Source organism: Agaricus bisporus (genome assembly GCF_000300575.1).
Source record: "Agaricus bisporus var. bisporus H97 unplaced genomic scaffold AGABI2scaffold_12, whole genome shotgun sequence".
Classification (NCBI taxonomy): Eukaryota; Fungi; Basidiomycota; class Agaricomycetes; order Agaricales; family Agaricaceae; genus Agaricus; species Agaricus bisporus.
The window spans coordinates 1,114,636-1,130,138 of NW_006267347.1; the positions used below are offsets into that span (position 1 = coordinate 1,114,636).

Below are 15,503 nucleotides of genomic sequence, written 5' to 3' on the forward strand. Positions count from 1 at the left end.
CCATCTAAATCATACCAGCGTTCTGAATAGCGGGAAATACATTGCGGTGTTGTTATTGTCATTGCTATGTTACATAAAGTGCTCATCTAAAAGCGAGTAGATAGGTTAGGTATCCGTTTAGATAGAAAAACCACGTACACACACCTATTACTAACCCCTCATCCTCAACTATAACTCGATTGAAAACATCAAGCGCTCTCAAGAACTAAGGACAATCGTACGTTAAGCTGAAATCAATAAAATGACGGCAGGCTTACAGTTTCGCAGGTCTCGTCGTCACTCTCAAGCTTGCGGCTGATCCTAGCCTGATCTTCAGCAACTACTGACATTCGTTCACGAATATCCTCTAGAGAGCGGCGATTTTTGGCGATTTTGCATCTTGTATTGGCGAAACCATTCTCGAGGTCTTCTTGCTCCAACCGAATATCTCGAAACCCGCGCTCAATATCACCCTGTTCTCGTCCAATATCATCAAACTCCTTCTTAATGTTTGCGTAGTCACAGGCAATACGCTCCTGATCCCGGGCAATGTTGACCTGCTGATTCCTAACAATATCTTGCTTGTCCCGGATACTGGCCTGCTTTTTAGAGATACAGTCTTGGTTTATCCGGATACGGCCCTGGTCCCGCTCAAGCGCGGACAACCGTTGGTCAACGAGCATTAACTGGTGTCGAAAGTTGGAGTCATTCTGTTTGATATGTTTTTTTGATTTATTGGAACAATCTACTATTGAAATCGTAAGGCCTAGTAGAGTAGAGTGAAATCACTAACCTGGGCCTGACGAGGCTTCGGCTCTCCCAGTGCTACGTTTGCTGTGCCTCATCTGAGCAGCTAAGAGTCTACCACCACATGCCTTCTCCTTATCTCTTGAAAACTTTGTTGAGCCGAATTCCTAGTAATCTGGTGAATATAGGTGAGAAGGAGATGTATGGTATGCCCTTACAAGATACGCCGAACTGTGAACTAACGAGGTCATTTGGGAGGGGAGTCTAGCTGTGCAGTCACGCTGTTACGGATGATGTGATGGGTTGTCACACTCCTTCCTATGGACCGCATATTCTGACGTTGGTACACAAATATCCTACGTACTCTTTGAGGACGAGGGGACATGTCCCCAATAAAACGTGAAAACTTCTGAAAACAATCTTTTTTGTTGCTCTGCTAAATCATCCGCCAGAACAGCTTCCATAACATCCCCCTTGACGAAGCGATGGGCAACTCGGTTGGTCTGTCGGCGCATCGTATCTCCATCTGTCGTAGGTTCAGCCCCAAAAACCATCATGATTGCAGTTGCAGACAGCGTCCGATCACCACCCTTTCGCACCCTGTTGCTCAGGCCTTCCGGACTTGGAAGTTCGGGATTCGGTGTTGCGTCAGGATGCAGATAATCGTCGGGAAGTCCATGCGCTTGTTGAAGCCTGTAGCGAACTTTCTCCAGCAGGGAGCGCCGACTTATTGCTCTGCTTATCTCTAAGAGCTGTTGGCGGTGATAAGTCAGTCCGTGTTTTAAACCTGGAAGCGGCAAGATAGTTGATACTTACACTGTCATGGGCTTCCTGCACACCGGCCAATTTCTTTGTTCCCTCATTATTCTTGGCTACTAAAGCTGCATTCTTATACTCCAGTTCCAAAACACGTTCTTTCAACATGGCGATTTCTTCGCACAATCCATCATTATCCTTTCCTAAATCAGCGTTGTCATTCTGCAGGTTAGTAATGTCGCGCTTGAATTTCTCCTTTTCACGCTTCAGATGTTCATTGCGGCCCTTTAGTTGAGCCTTCTCAGCCAGTAATACGGCCTTCTCGCCCTCTAGGCTACCGTTTTTGCCCTCCAAGTTTGCATTGTCACGCGTGAGGTCAGCGATTCTGTCCTCCAAACTGTTATTTTCACTCTCTAGAGCGATATTTTTGTCCAGCAGAACTGCGTTATTGTGCTCAAATGTTGCAACACGTTCGAGTAGTTGCGATAAGACAAGCCCGTAATCTGGAGCGGTTAATGCCGATTCGGGCGATGCGTCGCTGGGAGTGGCATCTCCTTCAATTGTGCGAAAGTATGCGAAAGTATCAGTTCGTAGCATGGAACCCGACACGCTCGACAAGCACTTACCCGAGTCGGATGTCGCAGAACTTGGTGGAACCTCCTCTGACGCGCAATCATCGTCGGACGACTCAGGTGTGTCTGGAAAACTCTCATAAGATAATCCCTTTTCCAAAGATCCGAGTAGCAAGTCATAGTATTCGCGTTTCAAACGAGCAATGGCGAGCACTTTCTGAGTACCTTGAGGAAAAACTTGGCGTAGGCATGCCGTTTGACCTTCTTCCGGCAATTGTTCTGCGACCATATCTACAGATCCCATGTCAGGAATGTTTCCGGGGATGACATATTCGAGTCTACCCACTAGGGTACACCTCCAAGCCTTCAAAAAATTCTCCCGCAGCATCCAAAATGGAGGAGGGCAAACCAAGGACCCGGCGCAGTTTACGGGCAATTACATCAAGCACCGTTATGATAATTTCATGAGATTCCGTTCCCCGGAAGTCATTTTCAAAAGCTAGGGCATGCAAAGTGGCAACAGTCCGTATGGTGAAATCCTGATTATCCGGTGAAGTATCGGAAGGGGGAGACGTTGCAGAAGTGGATCCGGCTTTCAGAAGTGAAACCAGATTTTCTTGTGGTCGAGTTGACAAGCTGGTTATCATAGCCATTTGGTTTGTACCCAAAGATAGGAGCTCTTCAACAACGCCATCAACGTTCTTGGGAACTACAATTACTAAGTATATGTGCTAGAAATATATTTTTATACTCACTAGGAAATATTTCCAGCTGAGGAGGAATTAAAAGCTCTTTGACAGTAGATGCGGACAACCCAAAAGCTCGCAGATCTTGCTTAAAAAGTTTCAGCCCGAAGCCAAGCACCTCGTGTATCTTATCGTTACGAGATAACGTTTCTGTGCGATCTAGTAGAGGCAAGGAGACAATCGTCCTGATACTGAAATCCGCATCCTCTGGATCGGGCGGAGATGGTGGTCTCGAAACAGCTTTTCCTTGTGCGGACGACATAGCTGTGACCAAAAAAAAATAGAGGTGTTTTTGGATGTCACGTTTTGGACTTCTGACTATAGCATGTGAGAACCCTCGCTTGTTACGCCAGGACACTAGGACACTGATCCATGCAGATCAAGGGATAGTACTGGCTACCCTAGGCCAACCACGCCACTGCGTACATCGGGAAAGTATTATCCAGGCCCAGGGATGGTCACCCATGATTCCATGCGAAAAACGGCGGATGATGCCGAGCCACTTCCCGCTACTAGTATCAGATCAGGGCACCGGCTGAATAGTAGGAAATTGAAAATACCAACTCACGAACTGCCCACATTTGCGTTCAGCTCATCCATTGCCTTATAGGCCACCTACCCAAAATCGGGGCTTAGATTTCAGCGCCACTTTGCGAGGGCAGACTCCATCTCGTTTGACTTACTTTTTTAAGGAGTCATGTTCTCCTTGCCCAAGGATCAAATTTATCAAATGCCATAAATATCTGTCGACAGATGGCAGGGTATAACAATCGGCAGAAATCCCTCTCAGATTTGTTCATCGTGTGAAGCAAGTACCCATTACTTCGTCCGTGGTGATAGATATCAATAAGTTTCAATGGTTACGGGCGCTCTCTCATTAGTCGTTCAACACGTTGTGCTTCGGGACGTGGAGAATTTTGATCCTTATTGTTTCTGAATGATGGACCTGCACATCCCCAGATTTAAATCTTCAAACTTCGAGCTTCCTTCGTCACGCGTCATGTGCTATCATATAGATCGAGATATTTGATTGCGGTTGAGTTATTATCCTCCAATTTGGTGCGTTATATTTATGATCATGGGCGTCATATCACCGATACGGCCGAATAACACAGGAAATTCTGCAACTCCTTACTTGGGATTCCCCTTCTAGTACCTTTAAATTGCCGACATATCAATCAAATCAGAGTACGACATGGAATTCTTTCGGGGTCAATCTCAGGTTTTCTCAGGGCACACTAGTAAAGGAACTTAAGCGGCTGCCAAATCTTATACATACCTATACCGGCTTCAATCAGAAATCTTACAACTGTGAACATGGAGCTTGACCTGTATCAGTCGCTGCCGGAACATCATAAGGCATTATTTTATGGCCCTCTCAGTGTATCGGTGGAACGGTTACTATGCTGAAACGATCGCCATGCCCGGTGAAGATCGCTAGACCTAGTTCAAACACAAAAGGCAGTGGCGAAATAGAGCATCGACGTTCGAATCAACTGGTTCTAGGATGCGCCATTGTGTTCAATCAAGGTATATAGTACCAGGGTAGTACAAGAAATCCGCAGCCTGGCCGCCATACACGTGTAGCCTACGTATTTCCGAGACCCCATTGTGCCCCAATTGTCCCCAATTGTGTCCCATCCGTATCACTGGATTATCGGTGTTTGTGTGACCATTCCTCGGTAGCTTCCTTTATTAGCCTGTGGGATCATGATTCGTTTCATTTTTTTTTGATTGGTATTATGGATACCCTGGAGTCGTCATCCGGGAAGTTTAACGTTGTAAACAAAAGATGGGATGATCCAAGAAGTATGTTCGTGGTTACCTGTGTATAAATAACCCGCGATTCATCGAGTTCATCCATCTTTCACTAAATTCCCCCTAATCCCTCTAGTTCATTTCGAACTTTCCGTTTTTCATGTACGTTTGAAATGTCATTATTTCTTACGCTTGAACTGATGGGCTGAATCGAATATGAGTAGGTCTTTGACAAACGTTCATTCCCTTCCTGATGACGTTCTACGAGAAATTTTCTTTCGCTTCATTAAATCGATGGATAAGCAGCCGTCGTACTCTCGAACGCCATCGTATAAGCACAGAATTTTATTGTCGTCTGTATGCCGACGGTGGCGAGGCGTTGTCCAGAGCATGGCTACATTATGGGCGAACATCATCTCCGACATAGCGGCAGGTCCCGGCTATCCTCCAGCTCCCCTATTTCGTTCTATTGTGGAATGTTCAAATCCTTCTCTGGTCGAAGTAAATCTCTACGGGGCAGGAGACATACACGGAAGTCATCCTCTAATTCAGCGCCAAGGAGATGACAATATTTCCTCGTTTAATCTCGTGGAATCCCTCAACTGTTTACCTCAGCACATTCATCGCTGCGTAAAGCTTACGCTCGTGGTTCCGGATCGAGAAGTTGCTTTCGCGTTCGGGAAACTTCCATTCTTTCAGGCGAAAAACTTGGAAGAAATACAAGTAGCAAGTCAATGTGGTCAGGATGTTGACAGTCACATCTTTAAATCTTTGCGCGGGTTAACTGCTTTGCGTAGATTGACATTTCTGGAATTTGAACGCAAGCGGTCGAGTATTCGATGCGCCATGCCAACTCTTCTGTGGCATCAACTTGTGCACCTCGATATGACATATATGATGTCTACTGAAGAAGTCTTTTGGCTTCTTCGATCTTGCACTTCTGCAGTGACAATGCGATTGGAAGTTCACATGATGGAAGGTTATGATGGTCCAGTTGCTCACGTTTCCAACATACGCGCTTTAAACCTCAGTGTTTTGGGGAGGAGTGTCTATCGGAGTTTGAGGAGGGTAGAAGCTCCGAAACTTGAGGTATTTTGCCTCAAGATTCGGCGAGAGAAGGAGATACTGGACGATATGGTCGACGACTTGCTCTTAGACGGGCGACTTGCTTGGCCCGTGTTGGATCGAGAGCATTCCCTCAAAGAGCTCATCGTCTTCGACGAGAGTTTACCTGTAGAGTATCCTCAAGTAGCAGAGCTACTCGGGGATGGCGACGTTCGAGGGATACCTGTAGTGAAGATGAAGATACGCACTATGGGAGCTCCGCAATCAATGACTCTAGATAAATCTGGGTTTTTGGGATGGGCGGATGAAGAGACGATGGCGCACTATGGCAAAGATAACGAGCTTATATCAGATGCACGGATTATAATATGAGAATTGTTAAGTTAGGTTTTCAGAATTAATTGCCAGTTGATGAATCTGTGAAATGATTACATAAGTAAGAAGGTTGACCACCACACTGCTCACTGTTTGACACAGCGACGACGCGATGGCCTCGTTGTCTGCCACAGCGCCGCCCACTGCGCGTAATACGCCCCTGAGGGCCATACCCTCTCGGATTGCTGTCAAGTCTGCGCCTACCATCCCCCCACCCACCGATGCTTACGAACCTCATGTCAAGACCGTGCTACGACATCGACTGCTGTACAACATCTTCCTTCACTCTGGCCTAGTGACGTGGGCAATCGCGTCATTCTCCGTCTGGTGGCAGCAGAATTCACTTCTGCACGGTGTCGGCCAGTTCTTGGTCGTACCCTTCCGTCCCTCTACACTTTTGGCTTCTATGGCCATCTGGTGTTTCATGGCGCTCCCTGTCATTGTGCTGAGGAAATTTCTTTTGACACGTCTGTCTGTTATATTTTATTGCTCGGTCAGGACACTGACTCCAGGTGGCACAGCGACTCGGACCACCACAACGTCCCCCGCCAGCTCCCTTGCTACTGCACTCGCCAAACCGAGTATACGGCGTGCCTTGGGAGTTTACGCGTCCTCGGCTATTACGCTAGTGCTAATACATACTGCAATGGCATATGGGCTAGAAAAAGTTGATCCCAAGCTTGGATTTTTCGTCAAATCAAGGTGTGTTGAACGATGTAATTCCGCCAAGCCCCAATTGAAACTTCTTTCCTTAGGAAGCATCCGCATTATCTGAATGGTCGCTTCATATTCCTTGTCATATCACAACTCGTTGTAGGCCTGAGCTACGGACTTCGAAGTGTCATGTTGGATCGCTTTGCGTTCAAGTGGAATATTGCCAGTCAAGTTCGTGATATCCGTCTATTCTTGATACCATTGTTGACGAGCATGTTATAGAAAGATGAAACTCATTCGAAGCTCACGTTTTCTGACATCGTGCGAGCTGCTATCGTTTCTGCTGTCCTCTCAGCAATGGTTATGCCCGTAACCGCCTCGGTGTTTGCCCTGACTCGCCTCTTCCTTCCTATTGTTTACAAGCTTCCCATCCTTCCCTCATTTCTCAAGCCCTTCACTGCCCATTTTCTCCGTGGTTCTTGGACAATTGTTCTTCCGTTCTCTCATATAAATCTCATATGTCGGGCTTTTTGTTTGGGATTCATTTCATTTTTCACATGGGAAATCCTGGACACCCTCTTCGACCTCAACGTGGCAAAGGTAAGAATTTAACGCCGTAAAGATATCATCGGAAAATGGCTGACCGCTTACTCTTAGCGCATTCCCGTTGCCTATCTTACTGCTGATCCAAACCAGACACTGATATCTGGTATATCCTCGCAGGACGCCACATTTAAATATTTTGCCTACTCGGAGCTATGCTCATTGGCTGAGGACAAGTCTGCATCAGCAATCGCCCAGCGCGGGGCCTTCTTCGCCGACCAAAAATATAGCCCATCTTTATGGGCTCATTTCATTCGTGAGAGCTTATTGTTGTTGGGCAAGGACTACCAGCTATTTTTACGTAGTGGAAATCCAGAGCCGCCTCCCACCACTGTGCCATCTACGGCACCAGCTACTCCCGCCATTTCGATCCCATCCACCCCTGTACCTGTACTTCGTCAAGGGATATTCAAATACTCTGTTAATGATGCTTCGGCGACCACTTCAGACGCTAAACACTCCAATGGCCTGATACCAAGAGCAGTGGAGGTCAGCACTGGGATTGCGGATTTACCCCAAATATTTCGGTCTGTGGAGGTGAAACCTGCACCAGAGGCTACGAGGGAAGCTCAAAAGACAGCTGAAACCCCCAAGGATTATTTCGCCCCCATAAAGCAAAAAGTCTGCCATTATGCCTGTGCGATTTACAAGATGTATGTCCCCCCTGTTGTTGTGGCGCATCTTCAGAGCTGGATGTCATGGTGGAAGAATGATCGTACACAAAAGGCCATAGAGAAGTGTTTGCCTTCACGGGAGTTGGATATCATCGTCATAGAAGGTGAGTTTAAGAATTTCTAGATTTCTGATGGTCGCACGGAACTCTAACCAAACCTGTTATTCGCATCTTTTGTTGATAAACAAACAGTTATTTCACGATTTACATGCGCCTCTCTCACAGAAGATCGATATGGTGTCGTGCAACGTGACATCCCGCGTATTCTCGAAGCTTTCCTTTCCTTCCTTTCAGCAGTCGAAGAACGTCAAATCAAAGTGAATTCGTTGTGTGTCGCTCCTAAACCGGAGGACAAAATGACGCCGAAGGAGATTCAAGAACACGAGAGATTGCGTTATGAAGTTGAAAAGGCTGGAGAAGTGTTGGGCGCGGTGGCTGATGGTAAGAACTTCGATTTCATCATGAACACCCCTATTGCCTTCCCCCCCTCTTTGTCGAATGAATATCACGCTAATGAACGCCCATCTTCCCATCTTCCCTCGCTTCAGGTCTCAAAGAAGGCGTAGCGCGTATTGTGCGGACTTTTGGGGACAAGCTATTCGCTTTCAAATTCCCACCAAGAACGGCGCAGAAGCTGCAAGGATTCTTAGACTATTGCTGATCTTGATTTGGGTGTTAAAAAAAATTTAATAGCACTCGTAATGGTTCTTAAATTTTGCGTCCCATGATTCTACTAAGTAAATCTGTTGGGCGTCGTTGATAATTGAGTGTACACATATATTGCGCGTGCGCGGATGGCAAGTTTGGTGGTGGCATTGTCCAGGCATGGAGCTCTGGAGAGATGGGCAATGATCACAACTATGCCTAATGCGGGTTCTGTAGGGTGTGGTGTCGGGTCAAAGTAAAGCAGTCGAGGGAGCGGGTTTATCTTTAAGGAGTTGCGAGTTTATAGGTAAATTTAGCCAACTTCTATTCTCTTCGTTGGCTGAGCATCTGATATGGATACGGCAACTTTACCAGTGTCGGGCCTTGTTTCTGTCCTCCTCTTTGGACTAGTTCACTTGTACGCTGGGCACGCACAAACAGCATGTGTGGCGTTATGAATATGGATGCTAATTAGATACAAATAGAAGACCTTGTAATGGAGAGTACGTCAATTAATGAATAACCCCGCTGTCTTCTGCGTCAATTTCATTGAAACATCATATACCTGGCGCTTTTATCCGCTGTTTGCCGATGAAATTTATTCATCGCGTGTTCTACAGAATGGTCCTGGAATGGTCTATAACTAGGTCAATGATGTTGCTGAGATAACGGTTTCATGGGGACCTCCTTAGGCCTCAGGCCTTGCTCGGGTCATTGACATACCCCATTTGTAACTAGCTTTGTGTAGTGAGAAAAGCTATTGCTGGGTCTCCCGCCTATTAAGCGCGCACATTGTTACGATTCAGTGCCTGCTCATTCGAATGTGCTTCGAGTTGGCCACAGAAATTACGCATTAGCCAGGCTTTATGTATTATGTCGGGATACTTATTCAGATGATTCTAATAACGACAAAGTGAAGAGGCAAGGCCGCTAGTCATAAGAGAAAAGGAGTGTTAGAAAATTGAGTCTAGAGAAGCCGGGCGTCGGCGTTGACCACATAACCCATGTGTCCTTACTAGTATAATGATACCTAGCCTTCATTCTAAAATTTCCGATTCGATTGTACACTATGGGAGTCATAAATTTGAATGTTCGAAGTCCATAGTGCGAACAGCCCAATAATTGTCCTTTGCAACCGGATCAAAAACCTCGCAAGCCCAAGTCGAGAGATTCAAACTGGGGATGGAAAAGGGAGTTATGATACCGTTTATAATCTCTGGGTCAGTTTCCTTTGCTTGTTGTGTATCTTCTGGCTTAACTGGATTTTAGGCCCCTGCCCCCTTAAAGTATCTCTCAACTCTAATCCTGCGTAAACCTCAATCTCTGTCAGATGCAGTAACAAGCCTATAAGCAGGAGCATCGAGGCGTACTTATGCGAAACTTTCTAGCCTTCCTAAATCCACAATCCATAACGCCGAAATGGACGCCGCGTGACGTACTATTCCGAGTCAAGGACGAAAATAATGAAAACTAAGTGTATGAATGGAACGTTCATAATGCAGCTAATGGAGATCTAAATATTACAGAGATGGGATCTGTCATCATTCATTTCTTATCAGTCATCTTTCATTATCAACCCATCATGGGAGATGGCGACTCTTACAATTTTGCTCGCGTTTCCAAGTTCGAAGTCAGGCTCGTTCGCGTGGTCACCAAATACTATATATAAGGTCACTGAAGACCCTAAAATACCACAGGGCATTTCAACTACCTTTTTCTCTCCCTTTTACGTCTTCCATGTTGATCAGTATTCGACTAGGTGCATTTTTCGTATGGGTATTGGCTACCGTGTGGGTTGTCGTCGATAAACCATTCGTGCTCAACGCTCTCGCCATCAACACTCAGTGGGGTCCTGGTATCAATCAGGACGCGTTACTCAATATCACAACCTTGACTTCTGAAATAGCGAAGTCAACCAGATCATGTACAAACTTACGAGAGGAGCTTGGGTCGGATATTGTACAACTTTACGGTGAGGAGGAATACGTGGAAGCTATGCGAAACCCTGCGAGCTTCTTTAATTCAATTCAACGACCTGCATGCGTCGTCGTGCCCCGAGTAGACGTGCATGTACAGAGGGCTATGGCGACGATATATCATGATAGGGTCAGATATGCAGTCATGTCGGGAGGACATACAGGAATGACGGGGTGGAATTCGTTCGTGTTCAACTATTTCCTATGAAACGATCGCTCAGAGACTTCTATAGTGTCCAGGATGGCATACTTATATTTTTTGGGAAAATGAAGAGCATAACTTACGATGAGAGTCGAAATCGGGCAACGATACAACCAGGAGTGAGATGGGGAGAAGCATTGAGTCAACTGGAACCATACGGCGTTGCTCCGATGGGCGGTCGCTTGGGGTAAGTAATGGCATACATTGGTTTCAATTTCTTATGGCACTACGCGCAATAGTGATATCGGTACGGGACTTCTTCTGGGAGGGGGTGTGAGTTATCTTGCGCCCGAGAATGGTTGGTCCACCGATGGTGTCACCGAAATGGATGTCGTACTCGTGGACGGACGACAAGTTACTGTCAATGCCAGCAATGAATATTCTGACCTTTTCCGTGCATTGAAGGGGGGTGGTAGTCGATTTGGTATCGTGACGCGATTCGAGGTCGAACCTATCCGTGTTGGAAGGAGGAGTGACAAAAATTGGTACGGAGGCGTCATCCTTGTCAGTCAACCGTTCATCATTTATCGAAGAGAGCTTCAATTTAGCGCTCATCCTATCGGATCGACGCCGCTGTCTGACAAGTTTTTCTGATTTGGTTTTTTTTTGATTCAATAGTATCCCGAATCTTCCGCTGAAGCATTGATCCGAGCAGTACATAAGTTTGTACAAACGAATACGGATCCAAAAGCAGGTGATGTCGCGTGAGTTTTAGTTGGAGATATATTGAAAAGCTGATTACCGCCTTATATCGATTTGGGGAAAACAGCGGCTCTGTTTATTCTAGGCTATGTGATGCAGAATGGAAAGCCAGTCGCTAGTCATACAGTGGCGTACTTCTACAAAGGCTCATCACTTCCAAGAGACGTTTTTGGCGACTTCCTTGACATCCCACATGATTTTGAGAGCCTAGCTCCAATGAGCTACATAGAAGCCACAGATGTCTTTGGTGCAGGAGATGACCGTGGATTCGGACACCGTTTTTCGGGGACATCTTTTGTGGGTGAGCCGGAGAAGTGTTTGAAAGCCTTTAGAGATTTTCAGCGCTTTGCCACTGAATCTGCTCATGCGGTCAACTCGACCGTGTTTGGTCTAACCCCAATACCACTGCATCAGATAGAGACTGCGCGGAAGAAGGGCGGGAATGCACTGCAACCCGCTCTGAGACCCTACTTGTCTGCTCATTGGAATACAGTATTCCTAGAAGGACAAGAGCAAATACCTGCAAAGGTTGAGTTAGGACTGAAGTGGTTGATGAGACGGTACGTACTAGGTAGACATCAATATCATGTAAGGGTGGCACTTACGGATACTTGGCATTCAGGAACCCACCTTGTTCTGGAGCACCCCTTGATATGAATGAGAGCGATGCCACCCAAAATGTCTATGCGACATATGGCGATTATGAATTTCTCAAACATGTTTACCAAAAGTACGATCCTACGAGGTATGTTTCTAGTTGACTTAATAAACTCGAGGCATTAATTATCTCAATCAAGATTCAACGTCAGATACAGCCAAGGTCCGATCGGGCTATGATAGTTAGTACCTTCTCGCAATCAGAAATGTGCGAGCTTAACAATCTATGTCCATTACGTGTGAAATTGTTACGAGAACGAGACTTAAACTGGGTCAGCGTTTCAAAATGCCGAATTGGGGCCAGATACTCACTCGTAAAACATTCGTCTCTTCATATACTTGATGATTGATATCTCAAGCTGTCGGTTTCCAAGGATGCACCCTTAAAGACATCAGTCGGTAAAATTAGACGGGCTCAGGGCTTGTTTTGAACCTGCGGGAAATGCTCCCGGAGTTAGCCGACAAAACAACATGAGATGGAGAACAACGCGTAAAATCGTTTATCCCTTGCCATGCTGACGTCCAGCCATCACCGCCAGACCATAATGAATGGTCTACCCCCTTCCAAGCTCCTCAACCTAAACGACGATGTTCTGCTCACCATTCTCCAGTATTGCCTACCCACACAAGATCCAATCCAACTTCCTCCAGAGCCTCAAAGCCAGCGATTGTTGCTTTGCAGGATCTGTCATCGAATCCGTTTGCTTATCCACAGCACCTCTGCTTTCTGGACCAGATTTGCTATCATCGACGCCAAAAGTGGCCGGCATAGGGGCCTATATGAGGAGTGGTTGAGTCGTGGTGAAAAAGCGGGCAACTCTCCTCCTATTTCAATCGAGAATCGGGAGGAGATGGCGTTCTCGGTGCAGGAGTTGGAGGAGTTCGTGCTTCCATACGCCAACCGATTATTTCGCCTCCACGTCTACCTCACTTATGATGCTCTAGAAACACTCTTCACTCTGTCACCACCCGGCTCATTTCCTCAACTTTGTGAATTTTGGGCACAATGCCTCGACTTCCAACAGGCATCTATACTCGGCGTAGAACCTGTGTTCAAAAGGTCGCCACTCGAAGATTTCACACTGATCCTTGGACCGCCACTCCATGTCCGAGGATTGGGAATCTCGTGGCATAATCTCAAAGCACTACGCCTCATTGCTACTAAGGCCCGGTTCTTCTTCCCCATATCTTGGGTCCACACCATCCTTGAGGCATGCCAGTCATCCCTAGAGTCGTGTTCCCTCTCCCTGGAACCAACAACCGATCCTGATCTCCCACGCCTCGAGTTGCCTCGCCTGGAATCACTTTCCCTCAACTTTAGGGATTCTGATGCGAAAACTCAAATCGGGATCCTTGACCTGCTATCTCTTCCCTCCCTTGTTTCTCTCAATTTCTCCTCAATGGAAGGTCTCGCTTTCAACGAAACCTGTAGTTCCCTCAAATCATTCTTCCTCCGCTCGCCCAATGTTCGACATTTGCGATTTGAACGAACCCCCTCCTCCGGGAACGGTTTCGGCACCAGCGTCAACTCTCTCGATTTGCTTGATATCCTGAATCTTCTCCCCACACTCCAGACTATCGATTTCCCGAAGGGTCCTCACACCAACGTCATAGCGATTCTGGAGGCACTTTTATTACGAAACATCTGTCCAACTCTGGAGCATGTGCATTTCCTCGTGCATAATGGTTTACAAGTGGTCAGGGTAATACAGGTATTATGGCGAGAAGCTGCTGAGGCAGGCAATGAGAGAAATTTGAGGACCATTAAGATTGTGGATCCAAAGTTGTCCTGGATTGGAATCTGTCAACCTTCACCTCGCGAAGATCCAGATATCACTTTGGGACGGAAGATAATCAGAGAGTTGGAGGGGGAAGGCCTGATCATTCAAACATGATGCGCTTTCTGGATTGATGATGCCGTGTGCTTGCCTTTTTCGATTTCTTTTGTATGGTTTGAACCCCTTGGGGGATCGGATGTTTACTAGTAGTCTGTCAATCATGGTTCTTTTTTGCTTGTCGTGTAATACTGATGGTAAGATCTCGAACGCTCTATCTTCGTTGCTTCTCTTTCTGCACTGTACCGGTGTATTTTTTACGCGTTTCTTTTTCTTCGACACAGTTTGTTACATTTCGTACCCTTACCGAAAATCTGTCTGATTACATTAACACTATCGATCGACGTATCGAAATATTCTAACATTATTTCTCTGCTATTAATTTGTTCGCATATTCGGGAACTCGTAAAGTGGCGTTTGCCACTGTTTGGGAAGGTTCGCCCCGCACACTGGCACGTCTCACGATTCGACTACTCTCAACAGACCCGTACTCTTGGCGCGGAATTCTGGGTCAACGCTACCCCGCCTGACATATTGATCAGATATTGACCCCACGCACGCTAAGAATAGCAATACTGAATTTGGCTACGCATGGCAGAAGTTAGATCCTCGTCCGATGTCACAATTACTCCCCCTGAAAACCATCGCCTTGAAATTCTCTGCCAGAATGCTCTTTTTGACTGTTGGTATCGACGGCGAACTCGATGCCTTGTAAACTGTTCCAATGTTTTCAGTACAACTTGGACGTTGTCTTCCGTGAGATCCAAATATGCGCAGGACTTACTCGCCATTGACGTCAGTTGTGTATTTAGTCCACCCTGACAAGTCAATCAGATCTTCACGTCCCTGAACGGGTGAATTTAAGCACTCAAATACCCAAATCAGTTGACCATCATTCATAACCAAATTGCCAAGGACTTGCCCACTCAAGTACCCTCGAGCAACGTCTCATTCATTGACAGCGCAGTATAGGCCCGGGTGTATGATGTTATCACTGGCAGTGTACCGCCATTACACCCTTGAAACAAAGGATTCATGTGGCTTGTCGAAAGTGGTATTTCACTGCTCTTGTCCAAACTTTCTTCGAATGATATTGAAAGTTACGTTGAGGATGACCTGATCGAAACAAACTAACCATCTCCAGAAAAAATATCATCCCATCATTTGGCCCACCGGTTCCACAATTATCCTTCGACCCCGCGTACTTGTCATCATGATTGCACTTGTATAAACAAATTACGAACTGACGAATTTCTAGGCTGTCGAGTCACTTATTGTGAGAACCTCAATCTTTCTTAATTTTGGCCCTCGGGTAGACGGTAATCCTTCCGTCGAGAGTGTCTTGCCGTATAGTTCCAGGTAATACGAGCTCCTGGAAGTGATATGTCAGTCCTAAGTCATGTCTCTCAAAGGTGTCTTCGTGCCTGCATCAATCGTCATTATTTTAATGACGACGCCTTAGTGGCCATTCGTCAATGTATTGGACGTCCTAAGGCCTAGCCTCAATCACCTGTGCTTTCACCTGGGGTTCTCCTTCTCAGCGAGTCGAGAAGTCACC

The 15,503-nt window shown here is 46.3% G+C and overlaps 6 protein-coding genes across 6 annotated transcripts; 4 read left to right on the forward strand and 2 right to left on the reverse strand.

The window, feature by feature from the left end:
• AGABI2DRAFT_195480 (hypothetical protein) lies at positions 1-982 on the reverse strand. Its single transcript, XM_006456247.1, has 5 exons — positions 945-982; positions 773-893; positions 258-727; positions 139-205; positions 1-86 (listed from the first exon to the last, which is right to left on the reverse strand). The coding sequence occupies exons 1-5, from the start codon at positions 975-977 to the stop codon at positions 70-72; spliced, it is 708 nt and encodes a 235-aa protein (XP_006456310.1). The 5' UTR covers positions 978-982; the 3' UTR covers positions 1-69.
• Positions 983-1,029: 47 nt separating this feature from the next.
• On the reverse strand, positions 1,030-1,322 carry AGABI2DRAFT_195482 (hypothetical protein). Its single transcript, XM_006456248.1, has one exon. It carries the CDS (start codon positions 1,281-1,283, stop codon positions 1,083-1,085), a length of 201 nt encoding a protein of 66 aa, XP_006456311.1. The 5' UTR covers positions 1,284-1,322; the 3' UTR covers positions 1,030-1,082.
• Positions 1,323-4,814: 3,492 nt separating this feature from the next.
• Positions 4,815-6,045, forward strand: AGABI2DRAFT_195484 (hypothetical protein). The gene has a single exon (XM_006456249.1). The coding sequence runs from the start codon at positions 4,853-4,855 to the stop codon at positions 5,993-5,995; it is 1,143 nt and encodes a 380-aa protein (XP_006456312.1). The 5' UTR covers positions 4,815-4,852; the 3' UTR covers positions 5,996-6,045.
• A 23-nt stretch (positions 6,046-6,068) lies between these two features.
• Positions 6,069-8,723, forward strand: AGABI2DRAFT_195485 (hypothetical protein). Its single transcript, XM_006456250.1, has 7 exons — positions 6,069-6,465; positions 6,520-6,700; positions 6,754-6,883; positions 6,935-7,252; positions 7,310-8,033; positions 8,121-8,369; positions 8,477-8,723. Exons 1-7 carry the CDS (start codon positions 6,111-6,113, stop codon positions 8,587-8,589), a joined length of 2,070 nt encoding a protein of 689 aa, XP_006456313.1. The 5' UTR covers positions 6,069-6,110; the 3' UTR covers positions 8,590-8,723.
• Positions 8,724-10,568: 1,845 nt separating this feature from the next.
• AGABI2DRAFT_77442 (hypothetical protein) lies at positions 10,569-12,290 on the forward strand (the record flags this gene model as incomplete). Its single annotated transcript, XM_006456251.1, has 7 exons — positions 10,569-10,732; positions 10,783-10,938; positions 10,991-11,255; positions 11,370-11,445; positions 11,521-12,013; positions 12,076-12,198; positions 12,251-12,290. 7 exons carry the CDS (start codon positions 10,569-10,571, stop codon positions 12,288-12,290), a joined length of 1,317 nt encoding a protein of 438 aa, XP_006456314.1.
• Positions 12,291-12,623: 333 nt separating this feature from the next.
• Positions 12,624-14,265, forward strand: AGABI2DRAFT_195487 (hypothetical protein). The gene has a single exon (XM_006456252.1). The coding sequence runs from the start codon at positions 12,656-12,658 to the stop codon at positions 14,003-14,005; it is 1,350 nt and encodes a 449-aa protein (XP_006456315.1). The 5' UTR covers positions 12,624-12,655; the 3' UTR covers positions 14,006-14,265.
• Positions 14,266-15,503: the final 1,238 nt, after the last annotated feature.